This window comes from Phocoena phocoena, chromosome 1, assembly GCF_963924675.1.
Source record: "Phocoena phocoena chromosome 1, mPhoPho1.1, whole genome shotgun sequence".
Taxonomy (NCBI): Eukaryota; Metazoa; Chordata; class Mammalia; order Artiodactyla; family Phocoenidae; genus Phocoena; species Phocoena phocoena.
This window is the reverse complement of record NC_089219.1, coordinates 97046692-97069862: the sequence shown is the minus strand read 5'-3', so window position 1 is coordinate 97069862 and position 23171 is coordinate 97046692. Positions and strand designations below refer to the sequence as shown.

Here is a 23171-nt window from a genome sequence, read left to right as displayed (position 1 = left end):
GAGGAAAGAAAAACCTCAATGGCCCCAACTCCACAGAGTGCAGTCACCAAGGGACTCTCATTTAAGTTAAGCGAACACTCTTAATTGGAGCCACCTTGTACGTCTCTCTCTGTTCTACTCCTCCAGGGTCTAAGAAATGGTACGAATGAAACTGTTGTAGATCTTTCGGTATTGTGGCCCTTTTACCCATCCCCCCCCACCGATGACTTTGCCATTAGTGCCTGTGATAAGGAGCTATTGATCCCAAACCTGCACCAGCTCAAGAGAATCCCTCAAAACAGGGGCACTTGGTCCCAACCAGGACTGGAACCAGACATGGCAAAAATGGAAGAATAATTTAGGCCATATAAGGAATGTTATTTCTATAGATCACTAGTTCTCAAACTTAAGTATCTAAAGCATCTGTCAGAATCACATGGAAGGCTTGTTGAAACACAGATGGCTAGGGCCCCACTGCCAGAAACTCCCATTCAGTAGGTCTCAGATGGGACCCAAGAATTAGCATTTCTAACAAATCCCCAAGTGCTGCTGATATTGCTGTTTAGAGGATCATACTTTGAGAACCATTAATGTAAAAGAATAAAAACAGTAAGATAACCTTATCTTATAAAATCTTATAAAGAGATTTTACACTAGGTTGCACTAAGGAACACAGAAATGGCACAAAAGATGAGCAGCACTGATTCTGTTGCCAGCCCTGAGATCACTCACGATGTTCAACTTTAAAAAGCAGCTTCACAAAAAGCCAAAAATGTCCTTGCAGATAGATACGCAGGAGAATATAAAACAATCACTCCTTACCTCTCAAATCACTTTTTTTCTCTCATTGAATATTTTCCTGATCACCGTCTCTGCCAGTGTACCAGGTCTCTCGCTGACTTCTACATACACATCCTCCTCTGTCCAGCTAACACAAATACTACTAAAGGTTATCTATCCACTAGGACAATTTAACTCTATCACTAAGCTTTTAAAAATGCTCTACTAGGTCCCCATAAAACATGGCCATCAAGATCTTTAAAGACTTCTTAAAGCTTCCATCACTCATCCCAACTTTTTCTCTCATAACTCAATCTTTCAAATTTTTTTCTCTTAGCTATAATTAGCCTGCTTGCCACCTATCACTTTTTGTATCTGTCTCACTCCAAAACACCTTTTCACTTATGATCGCCATTATATTTTGGAACCTTTTCTTGCACACATGCTCACAGTGAGACTGCATGTTCATTTATTTCCGTACTTAACCCTGTATACCACCATTTGTACTTGTCTGCCTATCTTGTCCATAATGGGTTAACAGTGTCACAGGGCAGAGAATACGTTTTTAAAAATTGTCTATCCATTTCTTTTTTTTTTAAACAGTCCTTATACCTCAAGCCCAGTCCTAATGTTAGTAATACAATGCAAACAAGATTATGGCAAAAGAAAATAAATGGCTTTTGGTACAAATTCCTTTGCTGACATTCATAGCAATCTATGACCTTGAGCAAGCCTTTTAATCTTTTAACACTGTTTCCTCAGTTGAACAATGAGGAGGTTGGATTAGATGCCCCATTTCCTCCAGTACTCAAACTAAGATTCTATATCCTTTTCCATGTTAATTTTCTAATACCCGCCTCTAAAGTTGAGAAGGGCACAGTTCAAAGCAGAAAAAAAGACTGCTTATATAGGGTTAAGATAGGAGAGGAGAACTAAAAAGAAACAGCTGGAGCCACATTAGTTGGACTCTTTCCCACTCCAGAGGTTAACAGGGGAAGATATTTCAACATAAAGGGTAACTAGTAAATAAAAAGAGCTAAATACTAATTTTTTTTTTGCCGTACGCGGGCCTCTCACCGCCGTGCCCTCTCCCACTGCGGAGCACAGGCTCCGGATGCGCAGGTTCAGCGGCCATGGTTCACGGGCCCAGCGGCTCCGTGGCATGTGGAATCCTCCTGGACCGGGGCATGAACCCGTGTCCCCTGCATCAGCAGGCGGACTCTCAACCACTGCGCCACCAGGGAAGCCCACTAATTTTTATTGTTGACAATTCAAGCAGTCTTAAAGGCAAGAAGGAAAAATAGGTGGCAGGGTATATCTTTAACAAAGAAATCAGAAATTATGCTTCCAAAGTACACCTCTTCTTCAAGGCCCGTTCTGGCAGCCAAAATACCATTGATTTTCTCCCTTCTCAATGTGGGTGAATAAACATGGGAATGGGAACCGGCCCAGTACTACCAACCAGGAACTGGCCACAGACCACACACAGAGACCATCGGGGAGGAAAGTCTCAAGATGACAAAAGCTTCTCCAACTACAACCCTGGTTGGGAACATTCCCATTGCTCAACCACTAGTTATCAGCTTTCAGCACAAAGACAGGCAGTCCTGACATGAGGTATTTTCAGATCCTAGATAAGTGAAGAGAACTGGGTGAAGTACTAGCTCAAGACTCTGGAGTAGGGAGGAGAGATCAGAGACAACAGGAAGTTCACACCTACCTGAACTGTAGCTGTCAGTGGAGGACTGAGAAATAGAGCGAGACAAAGATCGTCGGCCAGTCTTGGTGGGGAATTTGGTGAACTCCTGCATGTCATCAGCAAACTGGATTTGCTATAAGAGGAAGACAAAAAGTTGAAACTTACAACAAGGATTCTATGAAACGTCTCATTTTTAAAGGCCATACATTGCCTCCCCTAAAAGCTAGTATTATCAGGTGGCTCCTACTAAGCCAGTAATTCTTCCACCAGAAATGAGGGTGGAGGAGGCTATTCTCTGACTCCTCCCAAAATGCCGGATGGCTTCAGCAGAATTTTGTGGGGACAGGGGGAGGAGAGAGAGCGTAAGACCCAACTTCGTTTAGCATTTGTCTAATTTCACAGGTCTTCCTTCCCACGTTCCATAAAGTTTTCTTTTCTCTTCTCTTATAACCCTGAGACATTAAACTCTTTACCCTTGCTCTCAACTCTATCAAAAAGCAGGCATAATCTCTTAGGGCTTCTGCTTGATTTTTATTTCAGAATATTCTCTTGTAGCATATTCTTATCCTGAAGTTAGCAATGGTCTTGTTTTTTTGTAAGAATTATGAATAGATGCCTTAAATGGTGATGGGTATTGGGGTGCTAATAGTCAGAGTCCAATCATGTACCTATCCTTCACAAAGCCAATGGAATATTGCCAGAACCTTCTATACACAGTAAAATACCAGAATATTCTAATAAAAATTTAAAAACACACATACCATAGTAAATCCCAACTAATTAGGACTAATATATATATATATATATTTTTGCGGTATGCGGGCCTCTCACTGCTGTGGGCTCTCCCGTTGCAGAGGACAGGCTCTGGACGCACAGGCCCAGCGGCCATGGCTCACGGGCCCAGCCGCTCCGCGGCATGTGGGATCTTCCCGGACTGGGGCACGAACCCGTGTCCCCTGCATCGGCAGGTGGACCCTCAACCACTGCGCCACCAGGTAAGCCCAAATTAGGACTAATTTGAAGGAAGGAGAGAATAATGACTTGGTAAACTCTGTATTAAAAACTTACTTAACCATAATTCAAAGAGTCATGTACCACGATGTTCATTGCAGCACTATTTACAATAGCCAGGACATGGAAGCAACCTAAGTGTCCATCGACAGATGAATGGATAAAGAAATATGGCACATATATACAGTGGAATATTACTCAGCCCTAAAAAGAAACGAAATTGAGTTATCTGTAGTGAGATGGATGGACCTAGAGTCTGTCATACAGAGTGAAGTAAGTCAGAAAGAGAAAAACAAATACCATATGCTAACACATATATATGGAATCTAAAAAATTGGTTCTGATGAACCTAGGGGCAGTACAGGAGTAAAGACACAGACGTAGAGAATGGACTTGAGGACACGGGGAAGGCGAAGGGGAAGCTGGGATGAAGTAAGAGTAGCACTGACATATATACACTACCAAATGTAAAATAGCTAGTGGGAAGCAGCTGCATGGCACAGGGAGATCAGCTCGGTGCTTTGCGACCACCTAGAGGGGTGGGATAGGGAGGGTGGGAGGGAGACGCAAGAGGGAGGGGTTATGGAGGTATACGTATGCATATAGCTGATTCACTTTGTTATACAGCAGAAACTAACACAACACTGTAAAGTAATTATACTCCAATAAAAATGTTAAAAAAAACTTTCTTAAATGAAATAAGGCAGAAACAGATAACTTTTGAAGGATACTTGGAAGACTGGCTTTAATAGCAAATAGCTTACAATTAACATTATTTATAGTTAAATTAATTAGTGTTTCTGAAGTGTAGGAAAACACTTCTATTAACTGGTTTAAACCTTCCTCCTAAACTCCTATTTAAACTCTGATAAACCCTTTCTTTGAAATATAAAATAAACCTCGACCTCCTCTGAAAAACAGAATGGTTTGAGAATCTGAATCAAGCTTCTCCTCACACGCTGATTAAATATGAAAAGGTTCCCATGGAGAATTCATTAAGCTAGGTTTTCAGCAAATAATATCTGGAAATGTAACCTATTACAGATTAAAATCTTCTCTCCATAATGCTAGCAACCTGGTTATAGGCATTTTGAAGCCAGGAATAGTGAAACGCCCATTAGTTGCAGCTGCTAAACATTCCCCTCCTCTGTCATATGTACCCTCCAGCTAGGGTGGTATCTGGTGGCAGCGTAAGAATCAGGCATAACTGTGCAGCCTAGGCACAGGCAGCTAGTATGAGCAAGGCGATTACTGAATTAGTAGATGCTACAGGTAATGAAGCAGTAATCAAGGGAACACAGACTTGTGTTTTTACACCAAGAATCAAAGCAGAGAAACTGATGTCATAGATAATACTACTGGGCAGCAGGCCTGAAAGAAAAACTTCAGTGTACTTTCATTTTAAATCTACCTTGGCTTAACATCCAACCGGGCAGTTTTTCTTTAGGTTACTTTGTGAAATAGAGAGGAGGCAGAGTCCACAGACTGTATTTTTAAGTTTAAGGATAGATCCTAAAGGCATGGAAGGGAAAGAGAGCTACGTATTCTGGCATCTAGACCAGGATCTTGCACATAGGGAGCGTTCAATAATTATTTGTAGAATGAATGAACCTTTCAAATTTCTTTCTTCTATAAGATCAAATCAATCAAATTTCAAAAATAAGTAAATAATAAAGATTCAAGCTAAACCACAAACACTACACCTGAACTTGATTAACAAGTATCTTCGTACACCTGAAGAAGCAGCTTTTTTAGTTTAGGTGCTAAAACTTTAATCAGCTTAAATGTCAAAAACACAACTGCCTTTCAAACCCAAACCAAACCAAACCAAAAGCATTTATTGAAGTGGCCACAAGTCAGCATCTACCCTTCTAGATAGGATCTCCCACTGTATGTTCACATGACTTCTGCAGTCAGCAAAGCTAGATTTACTGAAGGGATTAATCCAGGACCAAGGTAATGACTTTCAACCCAATATGCAGTTATTTTGGTGGCAGAAAAAACAGTCAAGAGACCATCAACACCGTTTAACACTCTCCAGAGGCAGCTCTTCCTCCATCAGCTTCCTTGCTCCTGGCCTAGGCAGCCTATTTGGAAGTTGCTCTCCTCTAATGACTGTTACGATTCCCTCCCTGTTCATCTTCCCCACCCCCCCCCCCAAAGGTTCTGGGTATATTCCCAGACACCACCTACCTGGGGGTAGGAAGGGTGGGGGAGGGAAATGCAATAACGTTTGCAGTTTTTTTAAATAAAAAATATAGACAGCCTGCTGTGTCAAGACAGATATGTATTTCTTTAGCAACCTAAGAACTAATAGTCATAATCCCACCTTGTAGAATGGGATTAGGCTTTAGTAGCCTAAAGCTTAGCAAAATCTTTCCCATCTAAAAATACGAGACTGTTGCAAGCAGCTTACTAATCACGGCAGCGCCTCATCTCTCAGATAATGAATATGGTCCATATTTGAAGTGGGCAGAGAGTTAACTCAGGCCATGACATAAATGGGTCACTGTCTATTCTTGCAGCATATTGATAATCTCAATGCTTATAAATAAAATGATTCAGCTACACAAAGATATATGATAACCTTGTCTTCTCTCCCACCCCAAACTACTTGCAGAAGAGAACCTATATCAGTAACTGCTGCTGTGAAATGCAGCTTCTCTGCTAGTTTCCATCAGGCCTGCTAGCTCCACTGGCTGTCTTCATAGCTAGTAGCTCTGTCTTCTCCTTGGTGAAATACCTCCTGGAGCGTTGTTCACCTTCACATTGTAAATAGACAGTGTTGCCAAAAGCAATTTACAGATATCACAAGTTTTCTCTCTAGTGAAGCCAGATCTCAATAATAGCCTTCTAATTGGGTTGGACTCACTGCATTTAAGCAAAACATGGTTATTTAGTTGAAAAAAAATACAAAAAATGACGACAAAGTCGTCTGTTTACTTCCTATTTATCATGATTTCTTCCAATCATTATTAAGTCTTAATTGGTATGCTTTCATGTTTCTTCAAATCGAGACCTGTAAGGAATGCCAGGTCTAATATGATGTAGGATGGGGATGAGGAGGAGGGAAAAGAAGATAGTTGGAAGTCCAAAAAGGTCTGAAAATCAAAAAGTCCTATGTTAAAGAACTATTCTGTTTCAATACTCACTACCCCATATAAACAGCCTTACCCACAACAAACACACCAGTGTTCTATTTTTTTGGCCAGGCCACATGGTTTGCAGGATCTTACTTCCTCGACCAGGGATTGAACCCAGGCCCACGGCAGTGAAAGCACGGAGTCCTAGCCACTGGACCGCCAGCGAATTCCCACCAGTGTTCTATTCTTGAACTAATATCAATCATATATGAGAAAGGTTAGAATATCAGATTGACCCATTCTGCAAATAGCACATCCAAATACAGAAGTGTACTTGCTGTGCCTTAGCGACTCAATTAAATGTCAGGCCAATTTTATGTGCTATTTTAGAGCACCTTTTAAAATAGCTTGGTGGGTACAATGGTTGACTCTTCTATGTGATACTGAGAATGGTAAGAAAAGCTCTACTGAAGAAACAATTTGGCGTATGGTACATCTACCACCTAGTGGTAAGTCTAGTGACAGACTGAGCTAAAAGAATTGCTCTACAGAACTTGGCAAGAAGAAGGAATCATAGGCAATCGATAACAGCTATAAGACTCCAGAGAAGAAAAACTGTCGTACACTACTTGTTTAGTTGATCTTAATTGATATTTTTTACCATCAGAAGCTGAGAAGTTTACTTCCACAAACACATGGTCTATCTACTCAGATAAAGTAGCTTAATTACACTTCCTTCCCAGGTCCCACCCAACTTTGCCTTCTAGGTCCTAAATCAGAGAATTAATAGCCACCAGAATTCCGCCATGACACTATGGCCAGTGGAGGGTGATCAGGATAATATTCAGGGTATTACATTCCTTTAGTCAATACATCTAGTAGGCACCAACTAAGTACTCAGTGCTATTTCAGGAAAGATCTATGGAAGATCTATGGACTCCTTCCAGGACTCCTACCGCATCTTTTCTAATCCCCTTTTCACACATCTTCTGGCTAATTTATTCTTTCTTCCACAGATTCTACTCTCACCTGCTTTTTTTTCAGAGGAAATGAAGAGAGTATGGCTGTCAGCATAAAAAAAGTCCAAGACCTTTTCTTGATACTTACCACTGATCAGTCTGATTCCCATTTCAGATGAATCCAAAGAAAGTTATCAATAAACACCAACTTCTTTTCTTGGTACAAGAACTATTTCAGACTTTCAATCAGGCAAAAGAAATTTCCCAAATGAAAGGCATCCCTTTCTCAACTCTTGGCCCGCAGGTACACCAACAGAAAACAGCTTATCTCAAGGGAATCAATCTCAGGCCACAGAGTCGAACCCAGAGCCACCTCCAGTCACTTCTTCCATTCCCTGGTGCAGAAACCAGTCTTCTGAGACTCGGCAGGTTTTGGCTGCTCACTGTCCTCCTTCCCTGTCTCAAGTTTCTTAAGTTCTCAGTTTCCCCAGATGGGGCCTGAGTTTCTAGAGGGAGGGGGTAGGCAAGCTAATCACAGCACACATCTCCCTCCCCCACTCCACTGGGCTGTGTCTCAATAGTAACAGGATATAACACACACACACACTGCTAGAATCCAATTCCACTGTCAGAAGAAACACTCCTTTCAAAATGGGACTCAACTTGATCTTTCTTCAATGTTGGTGGGAGCAAGCGGTGTGGCAAAACCAGGGCCCACACTGCTGAGTCACTTAAATGGTGAGGAAGGAACATAAAGCTTGAAAAACTCTGCCAAAGAGTGGTTTTACCCTTATCAGCTACTCCCCGTCTCTTGGTATTAGAGAGCACACTTCATTGGCTTTCTATTATCTCCTAAAGTGCTCTAGTGAAAATGAGTGATCTAGGCCTCCAACTGCCAACTAGAGGTAAAATTAAGAGGTTTAAAAAATAGCAACAAGTGGGCTTCCCTGGTGGCGCAGTGGTTGAGAGTCCGCCTGCTGACACAGGAGACACGGGTTCGTGCCCGGGTCCGGGAAGATCCCACATGCCGCAGAGCGGCTGAGCCTGTGAGCCATGGCTGCTGAGCCTGCCCGTCCGGAGCCTGCGCTCCGCAACGGGAGAGGCCACAGCAGTGAGAGGCCCATGTACCACAAAAAAAAAAAAAAAAAAAAAAAAAAAGCAACAAGTAAGAGGAAAGGCTTCCTAATCTTTTGAAAACCACAAATTACAACAGAACATAACACGCAACCGGACTATGTTTCAATGCCTATTTAGCTATCTACCTGTCCAATTGCCTGGCCAGTCCCAACTTTCCTCATCCTCAATCTGTCTACCAATATTATATGAAAACATTCCAGTCATTCTTCTTTTTCTCCTGACACTGAATTATCATTAATTCTAGGGTTGTTATTTTTTTCGTTGCTGTTTTTTGTACAGGTGACTGAAGAAATCTAGGTTCTTGGAACATACCCATGACTTTACTGATACACCAAAGTTCCCCCCACCGCACCCCCCAGCACCAGCTGGCACTTTCTATTTATTTTTCCAACTTTATTATGATCATTTTCAACATAAAAAAATTAACATAATATAATGAACATTTGTATACCCTCCATCTAGATTGAAGCTTTCCATTTTCCATATTAGGTTTCTTTCTCTATCTCTATACATATACACACATGCATACTTTCAAACAGTCCTGCAAAAAAAAACCTTCCAAATATAAAAATTCATAATAAATTCTTCAGAATGCATCTTCTAACAAAGATAATCTTCTACAGAGCCCCTATAACATTATAATACTTAAGAACATTAACAACAATTCTATATCATCAAATATCCAGTCTGTATTCAAATTTACTTCATTTTTCTCAAGTATATCCTTCATAGTTGTAAACCCGACTCTTCCAACCCAGGATGGAATCAAGGTTCACTAAATGCATTTGGTTGTTAGGTTCTTTTAGTTTCTGCTAATTTAGAAGAGTTCTCCTGCTTCCCACCTGCCCCCACTCCCTGCCCCACCGCGCTCTGCGGTACTGACTTTTCCTCCCAGAGTCCAAGCCAGTTGCCTTATAGAATCTCCCCATTTTTTTTTTTTTTTTTTTTTTTTTTGCGGTACGCAGGCCTCTCACTGCCGCGGCCTCTCCCACTGCGGAGCACAGGCTCCGGACGCGCAGGCTCAGCGGCCATGGCTCACAGGCCCAGCCGCTCCACGGCATGTGGGATCCTCCCGGAGCAGGGCACGAACCCGTGTCCCCTGCATCGGCAGGTGGACTCTCAACCACTGCGCCACCAGGGAAGCCCTCTCCCATATTTTGAATTTTTCAGACTGTTTCCTTCCTGTGAACTGGATGTTCAGTTTTGGGGTTTGATTAGAAAGAGGTTAAAATTTGGCAAGAATATTTCATAGTTGGTGTTGTATACTTTACTTCGCAGCATATCAGGAGGCACATAAAGTCAGGTTGTTCCACTACTGGGGACACTAACCTGAAACCCTTGGTTAAAGTGACGAACATCAGTCTTTGAAAGGAATATTTTCTCCTTTGCAAGTGAAGGTTAATTTGTAGGGTGATCCTTGTCAGCCTGTGAATGTCCTGTTCCCTAGTGACTTTACCATCTGTTCATAATCCTTGCCTGAGCCAATTATATTGGGGAGGAGGGGGGTTTATAGAATCATGATTCCTATCATTCTTTCCACATATAGTAGGCTGGCATGTAAAGAAAAGCTTTTCTTCTTTCTCTTTCACTTTCTTTTTTACATGTCATTCATATTTTATTTATCCAATATGTTACACTCAATTATATGAGTGCACTGAATGCTCCAATTGTCCCAAACTGGGCCAATGGGAGCCTCCTTTAAGCTGACTCTTCTGTTCTTTTGACATGATCCCATTTAAATGATTCCTTTCTTTCCGACATAAGAAGATATACCAGGCTCATCTTGTTCTTTCTCTGCTTCAGACCTAGAATCAGTCATTTCTCCAGGGAGCCCCAATTTCTTTCAGCAGGGAAAGGTATTTAGAAACTAAAATCTGGATATAATGTCTGCCTATTGCTATGAGAGGTGTCAGTGCTTCTAAGTTCTTTCAGTAGAGAGAGAAATTAATCGTTATTGTTTTACTCATGAGTTCATATTGATACTTTTTTTCAAATTTAACATTACCATTTTTAAAATTTTTAATTTTCCTATTTGTATCTTTTTTTTATGGTGACAATCTTGGGTCTCTAACAGCAACACAATATTTACTTATTTGCTTTAGTCTATACTACACATAAAATAATTTCAAAATTACAAGGCTAATATTATTATTAACAATAATCTATGCAGTGAAGTGCCAATATTTCATTGAAGTTCTTTTTTTCCTTAGAATATATTTCACAAAGAGTATGCATAGTCAAAGTACTTTTTTCTGGGTGATTGTGTAATCTTCCTGATATGTAGTTAGGTTCATTTGTTTCTGTTTATATGCAATTTTAAGATTTCCTTTTTCTTAATTTTATTTTTTGACATATAAAACACATCTCAAAAATTTTAAAGGTATACTCAGAGAAGTCTCATTTCCATTCCTATCCCCCCAACTCTGTTCCACTCTCCCCAATTTTCATTAATTTCTGGTTTAGCCTTCTTATGTTCATTTCTTGAGGTAGGAAAAGCAAATATGTATTTATATTCTTATTTTCCCTCTCTTTCTTACTCAAAAGGTAGCATGCTAAAATATTCTGCACTTTGTTTTTTTTTCACTTGGAAATCACTTTGTATTGATTCAGAGAGTACAAGAATCAACAATTCTTGAATGTCAGGAAAGACCAAGCCTGGTTACACATATATACAAACCTTACATGTTTATAATAAAAAGTCATTAGCCTTAATTCGCAGTCCTCTTTAAAGCCAATACTGATTTTAAGTGAAGCTCACAAGATGTTAAACTTGCAAACCTTACTGCAAAGTACGCTGGGATATTCTTTAAGATGAAAACACAACTGCTTACAAATTAGGCAAATCTGTAGTCTTCAAACAAATTGCTATGAGAAGAAAAGTTAACACTGAAAGCAAGTAATCGGTGGATATCTCTAGAAGGAAGATGGAGTCTGGCATTTTGGAAGGTGGCCACATAGACTGAGTAAATGCCATCTGTGTAATTTCTTAGCCTATCAAATTGGAACAAGATTGGAGATGTTATAAGAACAAGTCTTCCTTCCTTGATCTGGAAGTCTAGCTTAAATAAACTTGAAAGCCAATTACATCTTAGAAATTTAAACCCTCTTTACATATTCACTTGAGTGAGTGAATCCCACCTGTGATATGGCAGAAGAAATACAAGTAGCTCCCAATAAGTTGCAGCTGAGTCCACGAGGCTCAGCATTCAGAACCCTAGACTAATACTCAACAAAGGTTAATGAGATATTTTTTTTAGTCACCATCCACTGCTTCCCATCAAGTACAGGCTCAAGGGAGGAAAAAACCACCAAAACTCAATATTAAATAACATTATCTGACTTTAAAGACCTAATGTTAAATACTATGTAGTAACAGGTATTGCTTCCAGAGATGAGTGGGTCAATGGGACTCTTCAGAATCCATTCTGTAGTTAGACTGGATATTTTCAAGTTCAAAGGACAAGGTAAAACCACTTTAAAGATCAGCTGCAGCAAGCTTTACTTTCCACAGCTCTTAAAAACAAAACACAAAATATTAAGCTTCTAATACATAGACAAGAATCTATCAAAGATAATTAGTCACATCAAAAACATGATTGTAGGGCTTCCCTGGTGGCACAGTGGTTGAGAGTCCGCCTGCCAATGCAGGGGACACGGGTTCGTGCCCCGGTAGGGGAAGATCCCACATGCCGCGGAGCGGATGGACCCGTGAGCCATGGCCACTGAGCCTGTGCGTCCGGAGCCTGTGCTCCGGAACGGGAGAGGCCACAGCAGTGAGAGGCCCACGTACCGTAAAAAACAACAACAACAACAAAAACATGATTGTAGGGACTTCCCTGGTGGTGCAGCGCTTAAGAATCCGCTTGCCAGTGCAGGGGACATGGGTTCGAGCCCTGCTCCGGGAAGATCCCACATGCCATGGAGCAACTAAGCCTGTGCACCACAACTACTAAAGCCCGTGTACCTAGAGCCTGTGCTCAGCCACAAGAGAAGCCACCACAATGAGAAGCACGCGCACCACAACAAAGAGTAGCTCCCATTTGCCACAACTAGAGAAAGCCTACACGCAGCAACGAAGACCCAACACAGCCAAAAATAAATAAATAAAACATAATTGTATTTTTCATTGTAGAGAGGCAGTATTTGCCATCCTTCTTGACGTTCTAACTTGAGGTGTTTATGTTCAATTTTAGATAAGTCTCAGTATAAAATAATGACCTTAGATGGCCTACAAGAAACAAGCTGGTTGAAAGAAATTGTAGGCCGAAACATCTTTGGAGCTATTGAAAAATAAGAGCTACCTGTTGTTCCAGAATGAATACAGTACAATCCCCCTATTCTCGCTGCCTCCCAGACCTGAAGACAAAAGTTTGGGTTTTCCTGACCTATGACTTTCTGATTAGCCATATTCTAATGAGTAAAGTGGACAGATAAGCAAGGATAAAGGTCTCTTGCTTTTGGCTGTATGGTAAACCAAAAGCCAAAATCAACTCTTGTATAGGAAAAGTTATTCAGCAAATTTTACCAGTAACACTGCTAGAATATCACTGATCTAAATGTTTTTCAAACCATTTTTGTTTAAATCTTGGCATACAAAGAACAAGTAAAACCACCTGAGGGCACTCAATTAGGACTTTTTACTTAAAGCTGATTAGCAGTTTGAAATCCACACTTGTTAGCATGGTGAAAACCAAGGTCCTGAATGCCTAGATTTCTATGACTTTCTAGTTTAAGCACCTGCTTCAACATTAGTGGCTGTGGCTAAGATTTTCTTATAGAGGATTTGTATTTTCAAAACATTCTGGAATCCTTTGACTGCTGGATCTACCCTTCACAGATGACAAAACAGAACAGGGGTGGGAGTTAAGTGACTTGCTCAAGGCAACATTAACAACAAACCCAGTTAAGTAAAAAACAAAACAAAAACAATAAACCCCCCTACAAAATCAGTACTATTATCCTTCTTTTGTAACAGGCTGGGGGCAACAGCAGCGTTCCCCTTTATTTTCAAGGGGTTAGTTTACAGAACAGTCTACTATTGCACTAAAGCTTTCTGAACTTACAATATCAGTTGAACATGGTGAGCTTTGGGGAGGGAAAAGAACTCTCAGTTCCAAAATCCACACTGGTTTTGGGAGAAGTGGAATGATGCAAAGAAAAGTCATATTAAGTTGCCAATAAACTGCCATTGAGAGATACTGCTCCTTAGACTTGGAAAGGGTGAAGAGAGAATAGGAGAGCCCAAACATTGTGGAAGCAAAAAGCTCCACTCTGGCATATGCTTCAACTGTCTTTTGGGGATGGATTGGGGAGGAGGAGAATGTACAAGCAATCTAATCCTGACACTTTCTGATGAAAGAAATGACCCGTGAGCTTCCCATTGGAATCAAAAGCAATTTAAAAACTCCACCTGATATATAAATCAATTCAAATGATTGTGCTAATTTATTTCTCCTAGTTGAACTACCTATAAAGTAGAATTACATATTTATAACTATATAAGCCTAAAATTTTAGACATGAAATTTATTTTTTTTTTAGCCGTATCAAAGCAAGAAAATATCTTACAACGTAGTTTTCTCCCAATAGTGAGTATTTACTTCCTTTTAGGAAAATGCCCCTTCTGTTGATATTTTATATTTGGGTTTTAATGTAATTTGGATTGGATACAGGGTTTATCCTTTACCCCTCTACCCTTTTTTTTTTTTTGGCCGCACTTCACGGCTTACGGGATCTTAGTTCCCCAACCAGGGATCGAACACGCACCCCCTGCAGTGGAACCTCGGAGTCTTAAACGCCGGACCACCAGAGAAATCCCTACTGCTCGTATTTTAAATAATTTCTGCTTTCTTTTAAATGAGAAATATCTGATCTTTTAAAAAATATATAAGTAGAACATTTAAATGTAATTTATTTAGTACCTTTCATGTAAGGAGGAGAAGTTCGTGTGAAAGATTTAATATTTAAATTTTAGATACTCTTAAACCTTCCAATCCTTAGTGTCTCTAGTCTTTCAGAGCCTCTTAGAAAAATATGTTAAGTCCCCTACATACAAACCTTCAAGTCGCCAACTTTCAAAGATGTGAACGTGTTTGCTTGTCCAATCACGCAAGTTAGTTCACGTGTCTGGCATACGTTGTGCATCCCCTACCAGTGGTTGTGCTTTTGTGTACTTTACTGTATAGTACTGTATAAAGTACAGTAGTACAGTATCTTTATTTCAAGCCCTGGATGTCCAGAAGCAAGTGTAAAAGCAGCAGTGATGTAGCTGGTACTGCTAAGAAGAGCCAAGCAATAACGATGGAAACAAAAGTGAAAATAATCGAGAGAGTGGAGCGACAAGAGGAAGAAGTAACTGAAGAACCAAAGAGATTCACAACCCAGGAAATGGCAAGGGAACTTTCTTTATTTGACGAGACACTGTTAGTTTCTGAGGCACAGGACCCGAACATAGAATGGTACACAAAGGTTGCAGCAGCCTTCAGAATGTTCAGAATGCAAGCCAGTGCTACCGTGTTAACTATGATGAGAAAAAAAAGAGCTACTACCCAGACATCACTGGATTGTTTTTTCAAGAGGGTAGATAGAATTGTATCCAGCAAGGAACCAGAACCTGTGCCATCGACGTCAGGCATTTGAGTGAAATTGCAGCTTGCCCTGCCTCCTGTTGCTGAAAATCCTTCAGCTTTCCCACCTCCCACCTCCTCCAGTCAGTAACTCTTCTTGCCTGTCCACTCAACGCCAGCCCCTGTATGCCAGCTATTGTACTGTACTACTGTACTTTTCAAGGTACTGGACTGTAAGATTAAAAATGTTTTCTTAAAAAAAAAAAACTCCACCTGTATTTACTTATACACACAGGTTTTCAATTTGGTATGGTTAAAACTGACCAATGATTTTTTTTTCTGGTTATCTTGGAAACCCGCTGGCTATCTTCATAAGATATGACGATGCTTTAAAACATGCAGCAAAGAATATATTTTAAATGTGCTTTTTATCAGCGTTTATTTATCCTGTGCATTATAGTGATGGGGGAACTTTTCTTTCACACACTAACACTTAGTATAATTAGAGAACATGCCCTTAAATTGAGAACATTCTACTAGGTTCCTTTCTCAACTGTGGTGTACCACTCAAACATTACCCACTTCAAGTCACTTGCACTTTATAACATGTCTGAAAGATCTAGTGAGGTTGGATTTTCCCAATTCAAAATGAGCTATAAGTAAATTTGGGAACTTCCCAGTAAAATTTTTAGATAAAGACACATTTTGTCACTGATGCTTTCCCACTTTCTGGTACCACTTCTCTAACTGACTCTGCTACAACTAAAAAAAAAAAGTTCTTGTAAGGTTATTAATTTTATTGAAGTATTCTGGACTTAACTGACATATGATTACTGAATCTTGGTTTCATATCCACGATAGACATATATAAAGTACTCATTTAATGAACAAAGAAAAAAATCCTGGCTATGTGGTTTTTAAGAACAGTAGAATTTTCCCAAAAACTCAAAAGTAGGTTTTAACTATATAGCTTCATAAGCTGAACAGAACCTCAAAATAAATCTAAACAGACCCAGGAAGTGAGGTCTGAAATTCCTTTGATCATTTTAAAGGGCTTCTTTAAAAATAGAAAATAAAGATAGTTGGTGGTATGATTATATTCTACTAGATTAGGTAGCTTTGACTTTAATGCATCATTGAGCAAACAATGAGATGTCTTTTATATTAAATAGCAGGTTGTAAGGTTTCACAGCAAAATAGTTTTTCCATATGCTGGAGAGCAGTTACAACTGGAACCATCTAGAGCCTTCCGGCTCCTCCGGGGAGGACTGTGAGTACTGTTCTCTAACGGGCTCTGAATTTATAGAAGTTTGGCCTGGAAGGCCTTGAATACAGCACTTATTCAGCAACCCCTCAATGTGGGTCTGGAAAGTTCTCCTTAGACTTAGGCAGAGAAACAAGAATATCCCTGTAAAGATCACCTTAAGAGGTCTTGGCCTGTGGTTATACTTCAGGGAGGTAAAGGTAGAACTGGCATAGAACTCTGCAAGCTCGTTGTGCTCCAATCTCTAAATCTGGCTGTGTCTTTTCTACATAATTCTTTCTCCTGTTGCCCCAAATGAAATTTCATTCATATTTCTGTAGCACATGTTACACACTGTACTAACTCTGAGGAATGGTTCTGCCATTCATTCAAGTCAAACACCAACTTTTCTAGGGATAGAGACATACTAATATCGGTATAAATAAAGCAAAGCCTTATCTACCCTCCCCTTTTTACCCTAACGTCTATTTGATAATAAAGCAATAGTGACAGACCCCTTCAGGATTAAAAAGGAATCTTTTGTCTGGGTCTCAAATCTATTCACTTCGGCTTAAGGAGGAAACTGCTCTCCTGGCTACCTGGCTTACCAGCTTAGTTAATTGTCTTTCTGAGCTCTGCCCGTTTTTTCCTATCATCTTTCTCTGATCTTTTACTCTTTGGCTATTTCCTCAGTCCCTCAATCAACTCCTTCTGTGATTTTCTATGTTTTGAAGCCAGAATTTCACTAAAAAGTCCTCTCACGATCTTTATAATTTTACTATCTTAATCCAGGAATTCACAATATAAATTATTATGTTAAGGAAATTCTCATATTCTGACCTGATTTTTAATCTATTGAGTCCAAGAAGCTCAGCTAACCAGAAACTGGAGATGAGGACAGAGAGTCAAAGTCATTCTTGACATTTCAAAGAGAACACAGACTAAAGAAATGCTATTGGTTTAGTGGAGGTCTAGCCATTCCTTATACTTTTTCTAGAGACACCCTTGAGTTCTTGGCAAACTACCTTGGCTATACAGATGAAGAAACCACAATCCAGTCCTGCTAGGAGATAAAATGCCCATACACCCAAACTCATGACCTTGCTTTATCCCAATCACGACATTAATCAATTCTAGGCAAGCAAGCTGTCTAGGTTTTTAGCCTGGGATCCATGGATGGGTTTCAGGCTGCCAACTCCCCCTTATATGCAAATTGTTACATGTATGTAATTTTTCTGGAAGATAAGCACAGCTCTGATAGGGCTCTAAACTCCAAACAGTTGGGACCACTACACCAGACTCACATGACCCAAATAATAACCTCATAAGAATGTAAATGCCACAGGATAGATATGGACCTTTGTCTTGTTCACTGATGTATCCTAAGCAGCCAGCACAGGTCCAGGGACACAGTAGATGCTCAACCTTGAGTTGACAGGGATGCATGATTTCTGGTTATGGCTTACTCTGTATACCTTGGGAAAGAAGAGTAAGTATAGGCTATTTTTCAGGACCTCTTTTATGGGGCACAAGATTTCCCTCATGGCCAAAGTCATCCGAGATAGGTGGTGGCTGCATTACCATCCAAATAGCAGATTTCACAACAAGTTTGGCTAGCCTTGCTAGATAATCTAAAAGAGTGGTTCTAAATCTGGGATCTCTCAAGTTTAGCTGAGAAAGCTGTTCCAAAATGCACATACCATCCCATTTTCCACCTGCCCCTTACTCTCAACCCCTCCCCATTCTGATTAAGTAGGCCTAGGTTAGGGCCCCGGTTACCAATATTTTGAAAAAGCCCCCTAGGTGACTCCCTAGCTAGCTCCCTAGCTTTTACTCCTTCCCACTCCATGAGGAGGACTGATCTGAGACAATCTAAGCAGGATCTGAAAAGGCAAACACAAGCACATGGAGTTTACCAGGCTCTTGATAAAAGTGACTCAAGGAACACAGGGAACAAATGAGTTAGTCTTGTACAGAAATAAAACAAATAAGGCCAAGGAAGTAGAAAATCTGCTTTTAATACCAACTCCATCTGTCAGCTACAGACAATCATTCAGATGGATCCACAAGGGTTTAGGAGAGCATGACAAAGAGCCTGTCTGAGGAAGAGAGACTGTATTTTTACAATGCGTTGGTCCAAATTCAGTAAAAATTGGCAAGGTGCTCTCATTCCAAACATGCCCAGTGCTCAGCTAATCCCCTCCCTGTGAAGTCAGAAAAGAATGTACAGAATTCTGAACCCTCTACTCCCCAAATAGGAGAGGTTCCTTCTCCTGAATGCAAGGGTTGAAACTAATCCCATCAACTCTCCACTCCTAATTACAAACTAGAGAAATGAGGTGCCTTCTCAACATAGGTGCTCTTTTTAAATTTATTTTTATTTTTGAATTTTATTTTCTATACAGCAGGGTTCTTATTATCTATTTTATACATATTAGTGTATATATGTCAATCCTAATCTCCCAATTCATCCCCCCTACCCCCGCCCCCCGCCCCGTGCTCTCCTTCTTAACCTTTCTGATTTGTAAACATTCTTTACTCCACCAAATTAAAAACCAAGCCTCTTCCAACCTCAATTAATTCTCAACTGGCAAATAAGAACAGAAACCACCACCAGAGTAATGTTTCCCTCTGGGAAGTCCCGGGGAAGGGGTGCCACAGGGTCAGTCTATCCAGTATGCATTTTCCTTGGACTTACACTTAGAACACCATGTTCCCAACCAGCTTGGTCTCTTCTCTGTTACAAACCTGAAGTAAACAGATTCTACAGCAGCTACAAGCCTGTTACCAAGGCCACTGTATTGATCAGTATAATTAACATTCACAATTCATCTAGTCCAGCATGACAAGCCAGCTGGGCTATTCTCTATAAGAGCTGAACACTGGGAATCTTCATGTCTTGCTTGCAAAGAAGTCTGGTGCTCTGGACACTAAAAACTCAAGTACTGAATTAGAGGCTGGATGCCACCTGGCCACCCACAGGAAACTGAATTAGTTACCGGAACAACTGAACACACTTGCCATTTCTACAAAGCACAGACTTCTACTTCCAAAACAGCAAAATTCTGGAGGTCCCCCATTCCCCTGAATCTTGCCTAGGCTACATACTGTGGGGAAACAACCTACACAGAATTCTCAGTGCCAACCAGAGCCCAAGCTCCTGATTAGGGCAAGCACTGGCCCAGTTCCCTGAAGACTGTGACTCTGAAGGTGTGTTTCAAAGACAAGGGCACATATAGCTTCTGAGCGCTGAGCTCAGCCTTTGGTGCAGAAGAGGCAGCCAGGGTTGCAGAACAAGAAGAATCAGAAGTTTGCTCAGCACTGCCAGGCAGAGCTGCTATTTATTACTTTTATGATTCCAACACAGATTCCAAAATGAAACTGTTCAACTCATCACTGGCCCCCAAATCTCACACACCCTAAGAGTAAGCTTAAATCAAGAGTAAACCAGAATACCACTTTCAACTGTGGGCAGTGTCCCTAATGCTAAGGGTTTCAAACTTGGTGGGAAATTCAAATTACCTTTCCCATTATGTCATAAGGACACCTCTAAGCTTCTGGCCTACTGCCTTGTGGTTCTCATGCTACTGGACTAAGATTCTCAAATCTTAGCCCGAAGAGTCTCTTACCTATTTCTGGCATTATGAAGGGATCTACTAAGCTGTTAGAAATTCTCATCAATTTCTCACCTGCAGTTCTTGGTACTCCATTGTCACTCACGTGGGAGGGGGTCTAAGTTAGAAAAACAACACTGGCCAGCTGAAGGGGAAAGTGAGGCAAAGCCACCATGTGAGTCCAACTCACTTCCTCCTAGGGACAAGCATCTCAAAATACTTTACTCAGTGAACAATTATGGTCAGTATTATGTACCAGGCCCTACATACTATACATATGTATGGGATATGGTCCTTGTCCTTAATACTGTTGGTCTAGAGAAATCAAATGAAAAGTAAGATTCAGATATCACCGTCAGTCTTGAAAACAGTCTGAGAAGTACTACATTGAAATCAAACCTATTTTTGAGAGACACAGAGGAGCATATTATTTTGTTTAGTTTTGATACGCAGTCTAGTGAGTCCCCTATTCTAAACACTGCTATGGAATCAACTCTGGAGACTTAGGGGTACCAACAGTTCCTATGAGAGCAATGGGGCTGAGATAGTACAAAAACTCCCAAAGTTGCTGAAACGCTGGTTTCAGTGTGCATAAGTTCCTCAGTTGAACCCTCAAGGCATTGATAATGAGTCTCTTGGGAAGCTGAGGGGCATCCCAAAGACTGGGGTGAAAGGAACACCAACAACCTCAGCTTTGTTCCAAGGACAAGCTGCAAGCTGGAAAGTTAATCTCAGCTGTTTCTTGATCTGTAAGGGAGAGAGATACTATGGCTTAGAGGCCTGGCCTTCTAAATCAGGGCTCTTAAAGCCAGGATCCAGAGATGAGTTTCAGGGAGTCCCTTAAATCCTCTGAAAGTATAAGTTTCTGTGCTCCTGAATTTTGCCGAGGAAAGAACAGTGATTTTTATAAGACTTTTAAAAAGGGATCTGTGACTCAAAAGATTAGGAACCACTGTTCTGGAGTCTCTAATCCAGTGAATATCTCAGGAGCATTCCCTCAAACGAGCAAAAGAGAAACCTATTTATCTACCTTTCACACATATTTGTCTACTTATTGACCTCCCTTCTGAAGTTAACAACGGGGGGGGGGGGGGGTGCAGTTTGAGAATTCAAAGCCAGTAGCTCTTTTCTACATCTCCAAAATAAAGCTAACTGTCATGAGAGCCCAAAAAGGTTTTCCTTAAAGCCTTTGAGTAAGGATACAATGTGGGGGTGGTCAAAGAGGGCAGAGCAGAATCTATCCTATTGACTTTCCTGACAGGTCTCCTTTTTGATTTCAGGATCCTAAAACCATAACTGGAATAGGTCATAGCCCAGAAACTTTGACTTGCAGTCAAGCCAGTCCTGCGGTAAAGGGAAAAAGTAATTCCCATTATAATACCCATGGAAATCTGTCCTTCAAAGGTTCACCTTAATACAATTAATAAGTACTAGAAGAGTAGGAGCCATTTACTAAAAACAGAACTTCCAAACTCCTGACACTGCTCAAAACACAGTGGTATGAACAGCTTCATTCAGGAGGCCAAAATGAATGGAACATGGTTATACTCATCTGCTCCAGGCCTTCAGCCCCTTCATTCTGCTACTCACCAGGTCACCATCCAGCTCAGAGAGCTGCACACACTGCAGATCAGCACATTAGCATTTTCCTTGGCACCTTGAGCACACAGGCGCAGTGGGATTCCACTGATGCCATTGTACACACACAGGCTCAGGAAAAGAGAGAAAAATACATAAACAACAGGGCTTGCTCTAGCTGAGCAGTTCTTCAGATTGTAAAGAACTAAACCTGAGGCAGGTCCAAGATGAACAGCAAGGAACAGTGAGCAGTCCCAAACCCCTCCCGTTAAAGCCTCACTGCTAGCACACAACTAAGTACAGGGTGTCCACTTTAAAAGAACTGAACTGGTTTGGGCTGGTAAAGGAAAACACTTTAAGCCCATTAAGCCCGAGAAGTTAAGTACAGAGGCACGTTAGCTGAGGCACTGGGGCTTTCAAGACAAGAAAGCAGGAACATGCTTTGCCGTCCTAGACTGGCGGGTCTGTCAAAGTACTTTCCCAATCTCTCCCCAGCATTCCAAATAATACCTTTCATCAGTAGTTCATTACACTGTTTTATTCTGTGTCCTGTTCGGGTAGTAAATGATTAAGCCCCACTGTATACTGCTAAGCAGTACCAATCAGTATATACATTCTGAGATTAAGGCACCTGACTGAATCCTTTAGAAAAACTGAACAGAGATAGGAACAAAAATGAAACCAGCATGAGTGTTAACAAAGGCAAAGGGTGCTCCACCCTAGATCTGTAACTGCTATGGAGCAAAGGCCACACATTTCTGCAAGAGAAAATCAGTTACATGTAATTAAGAGCAGGCTGTTTAGAGCAGAGAGAAACAGTACCTGAGTGGGTATGAGGGAGTTGGAGTACACAGGCCTGGGATCTGAAGGTGACCATATACAAACATAAGGTCACAGCTCAGATGAGCCTGTGGAATTGCTTCATGTGATTCAAAGATTCTAGTTTGGAAAGACTCCCAAACTATTACAGGTTGAGGAAATAAACTCCTGGACTCAGGCCAATGTCTGACAAACGCCCTCATTCTATGCGTACACTGTCATTATGGGGAATGAGGTGGGGGAGTGGTCAGGTAGAACCTATCCCATTTCCATCACAAGCTCTAAATTCTCCCACTGTCTATGTACTTCCTGGAAATCAACAAATAGTCTAGTGTTCAACCAGAGTAAGCTCTACATAAAATAACATTTTTGTCAGGGAAATTTCCTGTTGAAAAGATATTCCAATAGAAACATCTTTGTTTTGGCTCTTTGAGAATATTTTGAAATTCCATATAAAGCAGGGTACTTTTCAGAGTGTAAGAAGGCACTCACTGACTAGCACGCTGGGATAACAGGCATAAACCTGAATTGTACCAGGTAAACCGGGACATATGGTCACTCTAGTTATAAAGGAATAAGTACACTAATTAGTATTTACTAAATGCTAGTCTCTTCAACAATCTTGTAGGACTATCATTATTCCTCATTCCACAGGTAAAAAAAATGGAGGCTCAAACAGGTTAAGTCACCCAGCTTGTCCAAAG

General features: G+C 40.8%; 1 protein-coding gene across 2 annotated transcripts in view; it reads right to left on the bottom strand.

Annotated features, from left to right (window-relative positions):
* AHCYL1 (adenosylhomocysteinase like 1) overlaps positions 1–23171 on the bottom strand; it is a 38155-nt gene that overhangs the window by 9449 nt on the left and 5535 nt on the right. Inside the window, exon 2 of one of the 2 annotated variants that reach the window (XM_065872082.1) lies at positions 2480–2591. In XM_065872082.1, coding sequence (XP_065728154.1) covers positions 2480–2591 — 112 coding nt within the window. Of the gene's footprint in view, positions 1–2479; positions 2592–23171 lie in introns of those variants that run through there. The other variant, XM_065872090.1, reaches the window with a different exon arrangement.